Genomic DNA, 19,046 nt, shown 5'->3' with positions numbered 1-19,046 from the left:
CGGAGAAAAATAAGTGTGGAGGATAAGCAGCCGAGCTCATTCCCTTCGCTTTCTGGGCCCCAAGCAGTGCAATTACTTCTTCTCCGGGAAAAGAAGTTCACGATCCGTAGGCCTTCTACCTCCACGCGGCATTGCTCCATCAGGCTTTCGCCCATTGCGGAATCTTACCTCTTTAACAATTTCACTGGAGAACTGCCTGAAACATTTTCAAATCTAATCACATTAAAGGAATTGTAAGCTTTCCTATATGAGTTTTTGAGGTAAGTATTTCTAATTGCATAACTAAGTAACAAGTCAACTTGGTTATTCTATTAAATTTTTTTGGGGCTGAATCCTCTATAATTTTAGGCTCTACCTTTTGTTGCTTCACTTGTTTTTTTTATGAAGTTCTGATATTGAGATATGAGTTTCTTCCATTTTGCAACAGCTTAAAGCATGTGTCTGGCTTCATTGAGAGAGCAAGGAGCTGAAAGGAAACATTTCATTGGGATGAATCAATTTAGGTAAAAGAAATATTTGTCGTATATTTTTTTTATTCATGCACAGTCTCACCTAATTTCATTGGGATATAATATATAAACAAATACTGATGAATCAATTTAGGTTCTGACTTTTTTAGTTATTATTTTTAATATTGAATTGTCATTACTAATTTTTTGTTGTATTTTCTCTTGGTAGATTAGATTTTACAAGGATTTACGTAATGAAAACTTGGTTTCAGTGAACGTTGTCTTGTGTATATATAAGAAATTGTTATCGTTGTATGTATATAGTTAAAAATCATGTTATGTTTGATACTTTGTGTATGAGTTATTAGTTTTTATTTCCAATACTAAAGAATCATATATTATGTTTAATACTTTGATTATGAGTTATATAATATTTTGTTTATGGATTATGATTTTTGGTTATTGTGAAATTTTAATTAAAAAATTATTTGTTTAATGCGATAAAAATGACGGTAAAAATTGCTTTTTTAAACGATAAAATTGTCACTTTTATCCGAAAAAAAAGGTGGTTTGTAATTGCCATTTTAAATAGTATGAAACGCCATTTTAATCCGGTAAAAATGTCTCGTTAGGGTAAAAACAGCAGTTCAAAAATGCCGTTTTAACCAACTAAAAATGCCGTTTTAATCAGGTAAAAACGGCGGTTTCAAATGCCATTTTAACCAACAAAAAATGTCACTCTGTCAAGGTAAAAATGGCGGTTCATAAACGCTGTTTTAACCAACTAAAAACGCCGTTTTTTCCCTGAAAATAATGGCGGTTTAAACCGCCATTTTAACCCACCATTAAACCGCCGTTTTAACCTGGAAATAAAGGCGGTTTGAACTGCCGTTTTAACCCAGCAGAAAACCGCCGTTTTAACCACAGGAAATTGTGGTGATTTTCAAAAAATCGCCATAATAACCAGAATGGCACCCAGAATTATGTCGCTTTCTAAAACCGCCGTTCCTGGTAATAATGGCGGTTCAAACCCCCGTAAATACCCAAAAAAACCGCTGTTTTAACCAAAAATTTTTTGTAGTGGTACTTGTGACAAACAATATTAAACTTTGATGGAGAGTTATTAGTTGGTTTGGAACTATGCTTACAACGAAGTTCTCTTTTTCTATTGAGAAATTCTAGATCGACAATAATTCTCCCATCAAGTTTTTGGCGCCGTTGCTGGGGAATTGCAATGGTGTTATAGTATTAGCTATTGTGAATACGTTCGTATTGTGAATATTTTTCTTTTGGTTATTTCTTGATTTTACTAGTAGTTAGGAGTTTAATTTTTCCTTGCTTTTTGTTATTCTTGTTTTGATTTTCTCTTTTCCATATGAATTCTCATCCTTGTGGTTTTGGATATGGTTATGACTATGTTGTAGGTAATGGAGACTTTAATGATGGATCACATTATGGGAGGGAAGAATTCTCGAGAAGGGAGCCACACCCATATGAGCAATCATCATGGCAACCTCCTAAACCAAGCTACCATGATTGTAACCCCTCCTATAATGCATATCATTCCCATGGATATGATGGTTCTTATCATGATTATGCCACTCAACCACCATCATTCCATGCACCATACTCTCAACATAGTCCTCAACCACCATACTCTCAGTCCACATCCTATTTCCACCAATTACCTCCACACAATCCAAATTCATATCCTCCTTATGCACACCTTTGTGACTATTATGAACGAGCACCCGTTGAACCACCACTATTCCAACACCATTACCCCCACAATCCTATTGAACCACCACCTCCCATACATGAGAACTTCCAACCACATGAAGAACTCTCCTTCCTACCACAACCCTCCATGGAAGAATACTCATATCCATCAATCCAAGAGCAACATGATCCTAATTATGTCAACCAAGCGGAACAAAGGCCATGGGATCGTCTCAAGGAATTAACGGATCGGCTTCAAGTAATCATACTTCAAAGGGAGTAAGAGAAAGCCCAAAAGATGCACGAAGCTAATGAGGCTAACCTTGCCAAAACTAAAGCTAACTTGGACTCATGGGATTCATGCCACAACCAAAGCATTTCCACGGATGAATGTGGAAAATCAATCGAAAAGCGGAGCATGAAGGAGATTCTAGAATCTCAACTTGAGAACAAAGAGACAGAGTATTTTTTGCAACAAGTGGAGGAAGTAGAAACTCTTGAAGATGAAGAAATAGTTGAAGATTTAGGGGAGGTTGAGCAAGAGGCAAGTTCCATCATTGAAGACAACTCTACACCAAGTGACATTGGTGACCTTGTTGAAACTTCTTCTATTGGATGTGAAATTGATGTTGAAGTGGACTTCACACAACCTCCAAAATTTGATGTGATTGCTGATGAAGAAGACTTGGAGGAGGTTAATGGAGAAAAGCTACAAAGTATTGAAGTGGACTTCACACAACCTCTAAAATTTGGTTTGATTGATGATGAGGAAGAGTTGGAAGAAGTTGACAAATAAGTAAAAGTTGAAGAAAGTTGTCAAGAGATAGAAGACATCAAGGAGGAGTCAAAAGGAGTGAAGCTCACATTGTGAAAATCATTGGATACCCTCCTTGCTAAGTCACCATCCAAGTTACAAATTGAGTGGGTAATCATCTCATCCTTTAATTTCCTTGGCCCATATCAATATGCTTTGTTAGAAATGGATGGTTAACTTAGAGCTATTTGTGGGCTAGAAAGTAGAAAAGAGTTGGATGTTGGTTGGCAACAAGAATCAAGGTGCATAGTGAATGAAAACTCAAACTTTGGGATTCATATGTGGAGTGAAGCTCAATTCAATGGAGTTAAGATGAGGATTAGGAGTCATCAGGAGAATTCAAGAAGTTTGTCACCCAATTGGAAGCATGTAGATCAAAAGGAAGGGGTGTTGACAAACAAAGCATAGGACCACGGAATACACATCAACAGTCATCAATCTTGGGGCCTTACTACTTACTTGAAAGTTCTTAGAAGAGTGGGGCACATAATTTGGGATCCCGAAGGCTGTTGAAAATGCAAAAATTGGTGGGAATTCAAGGAAGAGTTCAAGCATAAGCCACCATAGGAAGGACCCCATCAATTGTCCAACTTAAGGACTTTAAATAAAAGTGGTAGGTGGGAGACACCCGACCATGGTAAACTCTTTCCATTCTCTTGTATATATAATCAATGAGTGAATTGAGTTGCCATTGTTAGGTAGTTTTCTTCTTTTCATACTTTTGCATATCTTGCTTTGATTGCTAGGTTGCTTGTTATGTTCATGCTTTCATTAGAATGGTTGTTGTTGAATTGTATTTTGCTTGAAGTGCAAGTTTTGATTGTTTTATCTTTGAAAATTTTTTAAAAACTAAAAGATTTTTGTTAAATTTGAATTTTGATTGCTTTAGAGTGTTTATAGGTTAGGAGAGTGCCCTGTTTCTATTTTTATGTTAAAAAAAGGGGGCACTCCACGTGTGCGCGTATCTAACCCGTACATGTCACTGGTCTTTTTCGCACACCCACGTGTGACGTGGACGATGCGCACGCATCGTAGGCTGATGCTGTAACTCTTGGAACAAAAATCAGAGAGTTGCGCTGGAGTTGTGCTGGAGTTGTGCAGGGAGCGCGATTTAGCCCCACGCGTACGCGCGGCTGACACGTACACATCCCCTCTCTTTTCTGCTAGCCATGCGTAGGCATGGACGATGCTCACGCGTCATATGCCTTTCTCTGCTTCCCACGTGTACGCGTGCATGAAGCGCGCGTGTCGCCTTCGCCCCCTGTTTCTGCCCTATTTCTTCTCCTTTCTTCTTCTTTCTTTCTTCTTCTTCTCTCTTGCCTTCTTCCATTTCTTTTCTTCCTTTTCTTCTCTTCTCTTCTCTTCTCACCTTTCTCATCATTTCTTTCTTACTTCTCTTTATTTCTTCTTCTTCCTCTTTTTAAGTTTTCGCTTCTTATTTTTCTTATCTTTCATTTTCTTTTGTTTATTGCATTTGCATACTTTCATTCATTGCATTTTAATTTTGTTTTTATAGCTTGTTCTTATTTTCTTTTCTAAGTTTCTTATTTTAACATTAGTGTTGAATTCTCATACTCAGTTGTTGAGAATTTCTTGCATTATTTTGGTGCTTCGTGACTTGTTTAAGACTAATTATAATATTCATTCTACACACAAGATTAGTGCTTTAGTCCTTTCTAACTCATTATTCTTTGTTTTTGTGAATTATTATCATTGAGTTAGGATGGGACCAAATGCTCTCATGCTTATCACTAATCTTGTTTGTGTCAATTCCTATTTGAACTTGTTGCTTCCGAGTATTCTCTTCATACCATTTACTTATGCTTTGATTTTACTCTTGCATCAAGTGTTAGTTGATATGCCCTTTGCTTATATTGCTCTCTCACTTACATGTTGTAGCTACCATGTAGTTGAGAACCCTACTCTTATTGGGCATTAGCCCCCGCCTATGTTCTATTTGCTTTGATATCTTTGTTGTGGGCTTAATTTTCTTTCTTTTTTTCTTCTTTTAGGCTGGCCACCGAGAGGGAAAGGAAAAGCTTCTAAATGGGGTAACAAGCAAGTCCCTCCGCACAATCTTTTGAAGGAGTTCATCAGTTGTAGCAACCCATCCACCTTGCTCTTCTTTGCATGCATCGAGGACGGTGCAATCTTTAAGTGTGGGGAGGTCGAGGACCAACCTCCGTGGGTAACTACTTCCTTTTCCAACACCAATTCTTAATCGTCTTTGTTAGTTAGTCATTGCATTTCATGATAGGTTGCATGATAGTTAGAGTTTGTATATATTCCACCATTTTTTTTCTTGTTAGGACTACTTGGTTAGACTGATAATTTTTTTCCAAGAAAACTGTTTTAGGGCACCCTACCAATTTGAATAAAAATTTTTTTTATTAAACTTGCTTGAAGGAATTAATTTTGGAACATGGTTTTTGAGCTAAGAACACACAAACATGTGAGTTTTAAGCTTAATTATGTGGTTACATCATATAGCCACTTATTCCCATTCTTGTGTGCATTATTCTCTTTCTATGATTGTAATCTTTGATTTGTTTGATTCTTTATATCCATTATTTTGTGTTTGAATGAATTTATATGACTGAGGCCGTTATTTCACTAGCTCACTTACCCAAATAGCCTTACCCTTTTATCTACCATTGTTAGTCAATTTTGAGCCTATTTAATCCCTTTTGTTCTTAATTTTAGCACATCACTACCCCTAAGTGAAAAATAATAAATGTCCCTTAATTTAGATCTTTGATTAGATTAGGCTAGTGAGGGTGAGTATCATTTGGATATGGGAAACTTGGGATCATTGGTTGAGGTAAAAGTATATTTTATATTTTTGTTGAAAATCATGCGATTGGGTACATATTCATGCACTAAATATTTAAACCATATGCATTGATACTCTTGTATATATTTTATCTTGAAAAAAAAATAGAAAAAAGAAAAAGAGGAGAAAAATAAAAAGAAAAAAATGGAAAATGAAAATAAACAAAAAAAAGAAGCAATAAAAGGGGAGAAAATGCCCCAAAGTAGAATAATAATAACAATGCATATGAATGTGAAATGAAAAAAATTGGTGCACGAATTCCCATGCTTCGTACAGCTGAACCAGCAAGTGCACTGGGTCGTCCAAGTAATACCTGAGCGAGTCAGGGTCGATCCCACAAGGATTGTGATTTGAAGCAAGCTATAGTTATCTTGCAGGTCTTAGTCAGGCGAATCAAGAAATTATTGGATTTGTGAGATCTAATCTAGGTTCACATGAAAGGAATAAAAGTGTATAAAATACTTTGTAAATTAAATTATAATAAGAGATAGGAAGATGGTTAAGGCTTGGAGTTGGTTTGTCCTTCTGAATTAACTCTGGTCTTACTGTCTCCTTCAATTGTGAATTCTTCAATAGCAGGCTGTATGTGATCAATGCCTTTCTTGAGAAGTCGTCAATACTCCTTCAGATCTGAACACCAGGGTTAGTGCGCATCCAGTCTGATTGAGGGTGAAGTTCCTGAAATCCATTCTCCTTAATGATCCTACTCAAAATGCCACAGACAAAGTCAGATCTTCTGGATCAGAGAATGTTGTGCCTTTGGGTTCTAGCCTCTACCACAGAGACCCTAATCTCCCCATAAATTGGCTGAACTGGTGTCTCGAGAAGTCCCCAACGAAGTCGTGGATTAGCTGTCTAAGAGACATATAATCAAGCTAGCGGTTTATGCTTTCCAGTCACGTATTAACACGAATCCAAGTAGACAGGGGTGGTTGTCAAGAACGCTATCTTAGTATGATGAACGGAGCTGATTGTCATGGATCATCCCATTCATCATGTGGAAGAACAAATATACATCTTAGAATTAAATCAAACACGGATTGAAGAGAAACAGTAATACTTTTATTAATTCATAGAACTCAGCAGGACTCTTCCCCTCAACCTAGGAGGTTTAGAAACTCATACTGATAGGAAATACAATATGAAATTCAAAAATATGGTGTAAAGTTGGTTGATTATGTAAAATATCACTTATATACTAAACTACTGACTAAGGATTACATAAGAAGGGTAAAACAGTCTTTTTAGTGCTAAAATCCACTTCTGGGATCCACTTGGTGAGTGTTTGGGCTGAGCTTTGATGAGATTCACGTGCTAGGAGGCCTCTAGGGCGTTGAACGCTGGCTAGGGGGTCCTCTTTGGGCGTTTGGTCGCTGGTCTCTTCTCCTTGGGCACTGGGCGCCTGGAAGGGGGCAGAAGGCTGGCGTTGGACCCCAGTTTTGGGCCTTCTAATATGAAGTAAAGTATAGACTATTATAGATTGCTGGAAAGCTCTGAAAGTCAGCTTTCCATAGCCATTGAAAACGCTCCATTTGGATTTCTGTAGCTCCAGAAAATCTCTTCTGAGTGCAAGGAGGTCAGGTCCAGATAGCATCTGTAGTGCTTTCTCTGTCTCTGAATCAGACTTTTGCTCCAGCTCCTCAATTTCAGCCAGAAAATAGCTGAAATTGCATAAAAACACACAAACTCAAAGTAGAATCCAAAAATGTGATTTTTACACTAAAACCTATGAAAACTTAATGAAAAGTAAACAAAACATGCTAAAAACTATATGAAAATGATGCCAAAAAGTGTATAAAATATCCGCTCATCACAACACCAAACGCTTCGATCACAGCTTCAATCAAAGCTTCTAGAGACTCCCACTCGCTCGCCTTCCAGATCTCGTCAGCCAGTGCCACCGCGTCCGCGCTGAAACCTCGCTCTGAATGCTTCAAGCCACTGGGGCAAAAGCAAAACCAGCGGAAGAACCCGCCGTAGAAGATGACGCAGAAGCAGAAGATCTAAGCATTACCTCAACGAAGGAGACAATGACGGCAAGAGAGGCAAAGACACGAATGGCGGTGGCTGTGGCGATGACATTGAAATTCTAAAGTTTCAGAGATATCTCACTCTCCCTCGTCTTCTCTCTCGAAGCCCTGTTATGATATCTTTTTTTTTTGTATGGGTTGAGTAAATATTTGTTTGGGGTGGATTGAGAGTAGTGGGAGTTTTTGTTAATTATTTAGGAAGTTTTATAATTTATCACAAATAAAATATATTATTAAAGTTTTTAGTAACTCCCATTAAAAAATTATCACAAACAAATAAAAATTTTGTAGTGTTAAATATTTAAAATTTAAGTTTACTGTCGGATTTATCGGGAGAAAATCCGATGGAAAAAATTACCAGTGAAAATTTTTCAACAGTAATTAGCGGCGACGAAAATATCTACCGGTAAATAATTACTGGTGAGGTTTATTCCGTCAGACTTATTTCGACAGTAAATATATTATTGGCATATTTTTTAGTAAATCCACCAATAAATTTGACGATACTTAGCATTTTTCTTATAGTGTATATTACTTTGAAAGACTAATTTTATATTAATTTTTTAACATAAAAAATCTTGGTAATAATTACTTAAATGTTAATGAATTTTGATGATTTTAATAAATTGTAGAAAATTATTAATTATTCCATTTTAGATTCATAAATTTATAAAACTCATATTTTTTTAAAAATTTTAACTAAAATATAAAATTTGAATTTCTATTGTTGTTGTTATTGTTTAAATCTAAACGAGAGCTTTTTTACTACCGATTCCCTATATGTCCATAGGCCAAGTTGATAAGTATCGTATTGGAGGATAATGATCCATTTACGGATAACATATGGAATATATGTGTCTTAGGATGTTATCTTTTAATAAAGACAAATAGGAGCGAATAGTCTAGGTGAAAATTTTTAACTCCGCAACTTCAGCAAAATCAGTCTCCTTTAAGTATGCAATAAGAGATCAAACGACTTTTTTACTGGGTCTTTTTAAATAAATAAAAAAAAGACCCTTTAACTCTGTACAATTATAAAAATAAGTACAATTTATAACCAAACTCTATCCTAAATTTTTTTATTTTAAACTAAAATAAAAGATACCCAATCCATTTTAAAACCTAATATTTCTACTATCAATTCCACAATAAAAGATTTGTAAACAAAACCTAAAATCTAATTTATCTAATTTTAATTCTAAAATAAAAATAAAAGATTAGTCAGGAGAACCTAAAACCTAATTTTTTAATTTAAATTTAAATAAAGTATTAATTCTAAACTCTAAATTCAAATTTTATTATATATTCCTTATCTATATTCAAATAATACAACATATTTATGATTAAAAATATATTTATTAATCAAGTTAGGTTGACTTAGTGGTTAGCTCACTAATTGATCACTCAGATAAAGGCATTTAAAACGTCTTTTTTTAAAGATGTTTTATAGTAATTAAAATTTAATATATATAATTGATTAAATTGTGTTATTTTTGTCAAAATTAGACCAGACAAATTGATTTGACCAAAAATAGATGAACTAAATCTTAAACCGGTCTAAATTTTAATAGAAAATAACTATAATATTCTTATTATAGAAAATGACAAAATACTCTTATTATATATATTAATTTTGAGAATCCTAAATCATAACCCTTCTCTTCTCTCTAAGTCGTCATGGGGTTAATATATATATATAATATGAATAGTATTGTAGTCGTCTTTTATAAAAAATATTAATTTAGACCAATTTAAAATTTGGTTCAACGATTTTTTGGCCAAATCGATTTGTCCGATCTAATAATGACAGAAATAATATAGTTTAATCAATTACATAGGTTAAATTTTATTTATTAGAAAATATCTTTAAAAAAAACGTTTTAAGCGTCTTTATTTAAGTGACTCCTTTTGTATAAATAAGTATTGGGAATTCGAATTTAGTCTTGTACTTATAATAATTTATTGGCCAATAACAAACCTTTAAATGTAGTTCCAATTCACAATGAACTATCATCATTCAAGTGTTCTGGTTATATGTTTGTTCTTATTCAATTAATTAATGTCAATACTGTGCATTGTTAGTTCATTCTTACTCCTTTTCTTTTCTTTTCTTTCTCGTTTTACTTTTTTATCCTTTCGCTACTTTCACTTTCTACTCAAGTAAAATATTTACCAAACATAAAAGTAACAATACTGTTAAATAGCTTTTGAGACTTTCTTCCACTATTTCTCATGCAGCACATGCAAAATCGCTTTCTTCTTTGATTTCGCAGTCAAGAACAACGAATTTGTTACGTACTAGGCAAAAATGTAAATACTAACATTTATTTAAATAATTTAATTTTGATACACTGTCATATAATAAAATAATTTTATACGAGTATCTAATTATATAATACCACATCATAAAAAATAACTGCTATTTTTATTGAATGGTCATCCAAAAAAACGAATATAATTGTATCATTGTGTAAAATATTTTACACGTATCAAATATTCAAAATGAAACTCTATTCAAATTGATAAATAAGATTTTTATTTATTTTTGTAAGCTCAATTGAGATAGTCTTTCTTCTTCACCTAAAACCTTTAAGTTTGAGTTTCACTTCTTAACTTTGGAAAAATAAATTTATTTATTTATTTAAAAAAGCCCAAAATTTAGTTTGGAGTATATATTTAAGAAAGAAAATTTTAAGTTTGTCTTTTCTTTTTATTGTACAAGAGCTTAATAACAACAATAATGTTCTTGCCATAAAAAAATAAATTTGTGTTGGTGTTGGTGTAATAATCTTCCTTCTTAATAAACAAAGATATAAATGAAAAGAAACAGGAGATAGATTAAGATTAGTAATTAAGCTCTTAATCTTTGGGTGTTTATGGTTGTGAACAGAGGCCACAATTTCACGGTTGAAAGTTGAAACTTTTTCGCAGTCTTCAACTTCAATTTTAACGTTTTTCATTCTCATTCCTTCAAGTTTCGGGGTTCTCTTCTCTCTTCTCTCTTGCTTCCTCCACTGTGTTGAACTTTTTCTTTTCCATTTATGGCTACCATTTCCGTTCACGAATCATGTTTGACTATGTTATGATCAATTATGTAACCGCCTTTTTCATATTTCAACTTTCTAAATATTCCAATACAGAATCTGTCTTTTCTGATATATACTGCTTTATTTGTCCTTTCCATTTTCTGAAATGAACAAAATGCAGCCCTTCCATTATGAGAAAATCTGCTCTAACTTTCTTTCTTATATAATATGTTATGTATGCTTTGGAGTTGTGGTCTGTCCTTTATTTTTCTTTTAAAACTTTGTTTTTATAAAATCTAACAAGCTATTGGATTTCTAGGCAATCTCTGTGTCTTCTTAGTTGAGTAGTAAAAGATTTTCAATTACTTTATGTAGTTTTTTTTCTGGCTCCTCTTTTTCTGTTTCAGACTTTCAAGGCAAGTTATGCAACTATTCTTATATTGTAGCTGTTGAGGTATTGGGATACTTTTAATTTCCGCAAGGAAATCTTCCTTTTGGTCATTATGCATGTCTGGCCCTGTGGCCATAGTTGCTGATCATTTGGATGGAGGCGCACTTTCTTGTGCTGACAGAACCAAATCTCTTGATGCCATTTACGAATCGGATCACTTATCTATATGGACGAATGGTGAAGCTGATCATTCCTCTGAAATCGTTGGGTTTCGAGTTGGAGAACTCTTGCTTCCTAATGGAGAAACATATTGTGGTTCACTTCTTGGCAATATGCCCGAGGGCCATGGTGTGTATGTCTGGTCCGATGGATGCGTCTACAAGGGCGAATGGAGACGGGGGATGAGAAATGGTATTGGGAAAATTAGATGGCCTTCTGGAGCAGTGTATGAGGGTGAATTCTCTGGCGGATATGTCCATGGTACCGGAACATATATTGGTTCGGATAAGTTGACCTATAAAGGGCGGTGGAGACTGAATCTTAAGCACGGTCTTGGTTACCAAGTTTATCCGGATGGAGATATCTTTGAAGGCTCTTGGATAAGAGGTACACCAGAGGGGCCTGGGAAGTATACATGGGCAAATGGGAATGTATATTTGGGGAATATGAAAGGCGGGACCATGTCGGGGAAAGGAACTCTAACATGGATAACCGGGGATTCATTTGAAGGAAATTGGTTGAATGGCATGATGCATGGGTTTGGAGTATACACTTGGAGTGATGGAGGCTGCTATGTTGGGACTTGGTCACTCGGTCTAAAAGATGGTAAAGGAACTTTTTATCCTAAAGGCAGCGGTCTTCCATCCGTTCAAGAAATCTACCTCAAAGCTTTGCGAAAAAGAGGGCTTTTGCCGGATTTGAGAAAGCAGAGCCAGGTTGGAGATGTCAAGCTTCGTGAGAATCAGAGATCCAGTCGTGTTTCGTCTCATAAACTTGCAAAGGGAAACCTGTTAAATCTGGACCAGTCTAGTAGAACAAATGTTTCTCTTGAAAGGCGTTGGAGTCTTGAGGTATCAATTGAGAAAGTGATTGGACATGATTCTGCATTCGACATAACAGACTCTTTACCAGAAAGTGGAAATAAAGAGATTATTTCGAAGATCCCAATCTTGGAACGAGAGTACATGCAAGGCGTATTAATAAGTGAAGTAGTGTTGAATGATATGTTTACATCCATGTCTAGAAGGGCTAGGCGTCGACAAAGAAAGCTTGCAAGAGAGATAAAAAGACCTGGTGAAGCAATCATCAAAGGTCACAGGAGTTATGATCTGATGCTCAGTTTGCAACTTGGAATAAGGTATAACTAACCATTTTAACTTTTAGCAAACTCAATCTTCTTTATTAGTTATCATTTGTTGCAAGTGATAATTCTATTGGATCAAGCTCCTCTAAAATTTGGAGATTGGTAACGTGAGAAAATAAGTGTCTAATCAAATTAAGATAGTAAGTCTTACAAATGATTGAAGTTATAAATTCAATAGTGATTAACCCCCCTTACTTTACCACTTTATCAATTTCTTCACTTTACAGGATCTTTTTCCAATTCTATTCGTTCTTTCTTTTCTCCGCTCGGATCTGTGTGCTTTTATTTCCATATTCTAACATGGTAACATTTCTAGAGGAAAACACCTTCAAAGGCCATAATAAAGTTACAGAGTTAGGATTATGACATGATTGATGGTTCTAATAATTAAGGACATTTATGATCCTTGTTCCCTTATTTGAAATTCCTTTTGATCTTCCTTGGATCACATATTAGAGCATAGAGGTCTAACGTGTATGGCTCCAATAGTCATATGAGAGGAATTACATGACAGCTATAAGATGTTTCATCTTCAATGAACAAATGCCTCATGATTTTATTTCATAATTTTTACAGTGGGACTAAGATAGCTTGTTTCTTAATGCACCTGAAATTTGAAGTTAAATATACTTTTGCATATATTTTCCTTAATATTTTTAAGCAAAATTTTCAATATGGCTAGGTATACTGTGGGCAAGATTACGCCTGTAAAGAGTAGAGAAGTGCGAGCGTCGGATTTTGGTAGCAAAGCAAGCTTTTGGATGAATTTTCCAAAAGAAGGTTCTCAATTAACCCCTCCGCATCAGTCAGATGATTTTAGATGGAAAGATTACTGCCCAATGGTGTTTAGGTTAGTGATTTATGCTCATTTTGGTATCAATTTCTTTCATATGGTCTTTGTGTTTATATGTTGACTTGTGATGCATGTAAATGTATCCTAGTTATTTCAAGTTTCTCTGGCTCTATAATTAAGTAGTTGTTTCTGGTTTCTTGTATATCCAGAAAACTATAAGATATAGTATTCATTGCTTGAGTAAATCGTCCCTTGTTATGGATAATTGAGTACATCAATCATTTATATATCGTAGTCCTTCCATTTTCATTTGGCATTCCTCTATCTTGTTTCCAATTTTCACAGAAATTTAAGAGAGTTGTTCAAGATTGATGCTGCTGATTACATGATGTCTATCTGTGGAAATGATGCTCTGAGGGAACTATCTTCTCCGGGGAAAAGTGGTAGTGTCTTTTTCCTATCTCAGGATGATCGTTTCATGATCAAGACGCTGCGGAGATCTGAAGTCAAGGTGCGTTCGTATACTTGTTTCGATTTTGACGTAGAGTCGATACTGATGCTAATGTATGCATCTAATTGTACATTCAGTGGAATTGCATAAAAATGAAGCCAACAACTCCCTTATTGATATTCAGGATGCAATTTTACTGCAATAATAATAATAAAGATAACTAATTTTAATCAACTTTTCTTCTCTCTGATAATGGTTTTACACCAGAGACTTTATTTCCTTCAATATTGGTCAAAGGATGTTTTTTTATTTCACCATATAAGACTTAGAAGCGCATTAGAAGCAATGGATTTTGAAAGGAATTGCTAGTTGGTATAGCCACGGACTCAAAGCGAAATATCTATTGGTATGCCAACCTTACAATAACAGAGATTAACAAAATAAATAAATAGAATTCTCTCTATTCACAAAATATTAGGAAATTCCGGTATTTTTCTGATACTTGAACAAATTGATGTATAAATGTTTATTGACATGTAGGTTCTTCTGAGAATGCTTCCAGACTATCATCATCATGTGAAGTCATATGAAAATACACTCATTACAAAATTTTTTGGCCTGCACAGAATTAAACCTTCAAGTGGTCAAAAGGTAATGCGCATATTATATTACTACATTTTTCTGTGATTTAATGTTTTTCTGTTTCAATCAACGAAGGCTTGGATTGCACCTTAATTCTCAATTCGAAATATCAAGTGCGAGAAACTGAGAATTTTCATTAAGCAAATTTATAAAATATTTGAGTCTTTTCATATCTTAGATCTTTCATACAGAATGACTTAATAGCATTCCTTTCTCTAAAATGGCGGCTATTGTTAGCATATAATTTGGTGTCTTGCAGTTTCGCTTTGTTGTAATGGGAAATATGTTCTGCACAGAATTAAGGATTCATAGGAGATTTGATTTGAAAGGTTCTTCCCTTGGACGGTCATCAGACAAGATAGAAATTGATGAGAATACCACTCTTAAAGATTTAGATTTGAACTACTGCTTCTACTTGGAACCATCTTGGAGGGAGTCTTTACTAAAGTAAGTGATAGTAATGTTTTGATGAGCTTTGTGGGAGACCCGATATTTTATAATTCATAGTACTGTATGCTAACAGAATCGGCATGATATTCCTACTTATTAAGTACTTTTTTCCTCGGGTAATGCTATAGTAAAAAGTGAAATCTTGGTGAAGGGTAAAGATTACTTTTTTTAGTAAAAAAGACAACCAAAAAAAAATTGTCATATACAATGTATATGTTTTTTCTAAATTTAGTAAAAATCTTCACTTTTCACCCAATTCTATTACTGTTCACTAAAGAAATTTCCCTTTTTCTCTCTAAAGCACTGTAAATATTGAAATTTTCCTTTTACTTGTACATTTGTGCAGGCAGATTGAAATAGACAGCAGGTTTTTGGAAGCACAGCACATTATGGATTACAGCCTCCTTCTAGGGGTTCATTATCGAGCTCCCGAGCAGCTGCGCCCACTCACGTCATACAGCCACCGGATGAGTGTGGATGGATTGGCAATGCTTGCGGAGGAAGGTAGGTAGTGGATTTTGCTTGGTAAAGCTATTATTGGTTTGTAGTTGGGCGAGATATGTGATTGATGCTTATTTCTGCCAACCTTGTGTGCATGCATGCAACTCATTACTTGGAGTCTTGGACTATATAGAAAAGAAAATACTATTCATACACCAAACATTCTTGATACCCATATAAAAATACAGTTGTTTAGATTAATTGTGTATTTAAACTATTTTTTAATTAACAAAACAATGAACACGGTTTGGTTGTTAAGAAAATACCGGTGTCAAGACAGTGTTTTAAAGGGTGTAGACATAGCGGGATTGGATAGATAATATCACCCCCCCCCCCCCCCTGCTCAAACCAGATCAGCAAATTATACAAGTCCTGCAATTTAGGTTGTCAACTAGTCAAGAAACTTGAGTCTATGAAAAATAAGACAGTGAACCTTTACCTCAAGTTGTGATACAAGAATACAGTTTTTAACTTTTTATACACTAAATTACTTATATATTTCTCCTATCTTACTTATGTTTTCCCCTTTTCTAGTAGAACTATAAAAATGGAACTGATTAATTTAAAACTTGGCGACAATCCTCTATCAGACCCTCTGGAGGACGAAGTATATAACTATCCACAAGGCCTTGTTCTTGTTCCTCGAGGATCAGATGATGACAGCGTCGTTGTAGGCTCGCACATTAGAGGTAGCAGGTTAAGAGCTTCATCTGCTAATGATGAGGAGGTAGATCTTCTTCTACCTGGTACAGCAAGGTACACATTTTCTTAACGATTTTTATTATCGGATCAATTATTTATAAGCCATAAGTCGATCATAGGGCTCATGATGATGCATGAAATAATTGCATGTATGAACTTGACTGAAATCTTGTAATTCTCTTCCAAATCCAGTCTTATGAGTTATTACTGTTACTCCCTTTACACCATAATCCCGCATACTGAGGCTTTTTTCTTTGTTTATAACTTGTTGTTAAGCAGGCTCCAAATCCAGCTTGGTGTGAACATGCCCTCGAGGGCAGAGCAGATTCCAGGAAAACAGGACAAACAAATGTTCCATGAGGTATATGACGTTGTAGTGTACCTCGGTATCATCGACATACTGCAAGACTACAACATGACTAAGAAGATTGAACATGCCTATAAATCTCTCCAGTTTGATTCATTGTCTATCTCGGCCGTCGACCCTACATTCTACTCGCGTCGCTTCCTGGAATTTATTCAGAAAGTGTTCCCGCAAAACTCGGTTTCAGGTTAAAAGCTTTTGAGATTAAACTCAAATTCAGAAGTGCGAACATTATCACCCTTTATACAGTAGGTGGCAAGTAAGTGTCATCATAATCTGGTATTGTAATCTGTATATGATCTAAGGTAGACTACGTCAAATCATTGCTTTTTTGGATGTTTAATCATTATAGGTGGGTGATATGAAGTTCGAGAAATGTGGGAGGACCATTAAAATATATAGTTTTTGGTCATCAGTTTAAAAATATATTGTTGAATTACTAGACTAAAGAAATTGAATTGATGATTAAAAGTGGCCAAAATTAACAAATTCTTATGGTTTTTGAGCATTTTTCATAAAGATATTCATCTCTTGCCGAGGTCGCATGGTTTTATGCCATATAGTCTCAGAAGTGAAATACAACTACAGCTATAGACAGCATCAATTACATTATCATTATGTATGTAATAGGATTTTTTTAAATAAATAAAAAATATATATTAATTACCGAAATATGCATTTATGATCATTTTTACCAAAAAACATCACATCATTTATTTCGTTTACCGTGTAAACGAAATGAGTTAATACATATCTCGTTTACACTGTAAACGAGATAAGGCTGAAGAAGACATGTCATATCACGTTTATACACATGTTGTGTAACGACCTTATCTCGTTTACAATGTAAACGAGATACGTATTAACTTATTTCATTTACACTGCAAACGAGATAAGAGGAGCAGAGGCCTATATATGTATCTCGTCCACAACATCCATTTTAACCCTTTGATTTCTCTTTTTTGGCCTTTTCTCCCACTTTTAACCTTTTCTAATCATATTTCCAAGTTACTCGATGAATATGGCGTACGTTGATAACCACGTTGGAGACATTAACAGACTCAACGCGACTTAGCACATTGCAGGGGCAGAGCATGGGTCAGACATACCGTCACCCTTTTACCCCTGTTTCCACCACTATACGGGTCCCCCACATATCCCCAGGCTCTGGCACATACTCCGGTTCACATTTGGGACCCGGTGCTCAATATGCGACACCACCATCGGTGGATTACGGCCGATTGATGATGGCGTCCCATTCGATGCCTCCACCACTCTGCCTCCGCCTTATTACCCTCCGTATCCATCGGTGTCGTACTCCGATAGCTATGCTGCGTCGTACCATCCAGGTCCATCACCCGAGTATTACCCACATCCTCAGGCAGACCCACATCCGAGCAAACCTCAAAGACAGGTGCAGCCTCCGCCGTGTGGCACAGGCCATCGGCGACATTTCCAGGGTGATCACCGCGAATGATCTCAGATAGTTTCTGTTGTATGCTATTACTTTTGTTATTACCATTGCTGTATTTTGATGTACTTTGATGTATTTATATAAGAGTAGTTACAATTTGATGTACTTTGATAAGGTGACATTCGATATATTTTGGTTTAATAGTTATATTACGCTTTCATCGCTTTGTGCATGTTAATCAAAAGCATTGTTATGGTTTGTATCGCAATATTTAGAGTTCAATAAAAAAGGCCACAATGAGGCAGTTCAAAATTTGGAATACGAAATGTTTAGAATTCATTGTACTTAATGATTCAAATTTGGAATACAAAATACTGCCAATGAAAATAACACAAATTTAAACATTACACACTTCCACCTAAACACATGGGCTACAATAAAAAAAACCCTAAACCAAACACATACAAAGTAACAACCATCGACTAGGCCTCGTCCATCTGCTGGTTTGGACAACCTCTTCGGGTATAACCAGTTTGCTTGCATAATCCACACTGTTTCTCTTGGTGCTCGCCCTCGTCCATCTTATTATGAAACCTTATAAAAATTGGTCTGCCAGTAGACTTCCTGCACATGGCAGGGTTAGGTCGGAGGCGTGTCCCATACCACTCCAGCGAAAGTTTCTCATCTGGTATCGGCAGAAACTCTGACTGGTATACCCTAAACATAGCTTGCTGTGTGTACACCGATCCAATCAGCTATCTCCCGGGACAATAATGTTAATGCATCCATGTACCACTCATACCCGGTCTTGTTTAGACCAAGGTTTTGAAAACTGGTTTGGACTAGCTGGTCAAACCGGTTAAACCGTGAACCGTGAAGAAATACGATTCTGACAAATAGCAAAATTGAAGATTTCAAAAATCGGAGTTGAACCAGTGAACCGGCCAGAAACCGGTCGATCGAACCGAACCGTTACCTGGCCGGTTTTTGAATGCTTAGCCAAACGTTGCCGTTTCAATCTCTCTCGGTAACTCCATAGTCCATCCTCCTTCCTGATGCCCAGATCCAGCCTCTAGTACCCAGTTAGCCCTAACTCCATTCTCC

The 19,046-nt window shown here is 35.6% G+C and overlaps 1 protein-coding gene across 8 annotated transcripts; it reads left to right on the top strand.

The window, feature by feature from the left end:
- The first annotated feature begins 93 nt into the window (after positions 1–93).
- Positions 94–17,017, top strand: LOC112754288 (phosphatidylinositol 4-phosphate 5-kinase 9). Of its 8 annotated transcripts, none has more exons than XR_011874290.1 (13): positions 152–260; positions 428–503; positions 1,874–3,093; positions 3,182–3,595; positions 4,995–5,170; positions 11,279–12,619; positions 13,308–13,475; positions 13,764–13,929; positions 14,410–14,520; positions 14,771–14,958; positions 15,308–15,465; positions 16,000–16,218; positions 16,444–17,017. XR_011874290.1 is itself a non-coding variant. In XM_072220816.1 (13 exons), exons 6-13 carry the CDS (start codon positions 11,379–11,381, stop codon positions 16,718–16,720), a joined length of 2,475 nt encoding a protein of 824 aa, XP_072076917.1. In that variant the 5' UTR covers positions 152–260; positions 428–503; positions 1,874–3,093; positions 3,182–3,595; positions 4,995–5,170; positions 11,279–11,378; the 3' UTR covers positions 16,721–17,017. The 8 variants fall into 8 exon arrangements, 5 of the variants coding, with proteins under 5 accessions (XP_025657661.1, XP_072076917.1, XP_072076916.1 ...); XM_072220816.1 differs by having other exon boundaries at positions 16,053–16,218; XM_025801876.3 differs by having other exon boundaries at positions 94–260; positions 1,874–3,595; positions 16,053–16,218.
- The last annotated feature ends 2,029 nt before the right edge of the window (positions 17,018–19,046 follow it).

The sequence above is a fragment of the Arachis hypogaea genome, chromosome 16 (assembly GCF_003086295.3).
Source record: "Arachis hypogaea cultivar Tifrunner chromosome 16, arahy.Tifrunner.gnm2.J5K5, whole genome shotgun sequence".
NCBI lineage: Eukaryota > Viridiplantae > Streptophyta > Magnoliopsida > Fabales > Fabaceae > Arachis > Arachis hypogaea.
Note: the sequence above shows the minus strand (reverse complement) of the source record. Positions and strands in the feature narration are given on the sequence as shown.

Excerpts from the sequence above, each read along its gene's own strand:
- LOC112754288 (XM_025801876.3), top strand. The coding sequence starts at position 11,379 with ATGTCTGGCCCTGTGGCCATAGTTGCTGATCATTTGGATGGAGGCGCA. Across the intron at positions 12,620-13,307 it reads AGTTTGCAACTTGGAATAAG|GTATACTGTGGGCAAGATTA; the intron begins GTATAACTAACC and ends CAATATGGCTAG. Across the intron at positions 16,219-16,443 it reads CTTCTACCTGGTACAGCAAG|GCTCCAAATCCAGCTTGGTG; the intron begins GTACACATTTTC and ends GTTGTTAAGCAG.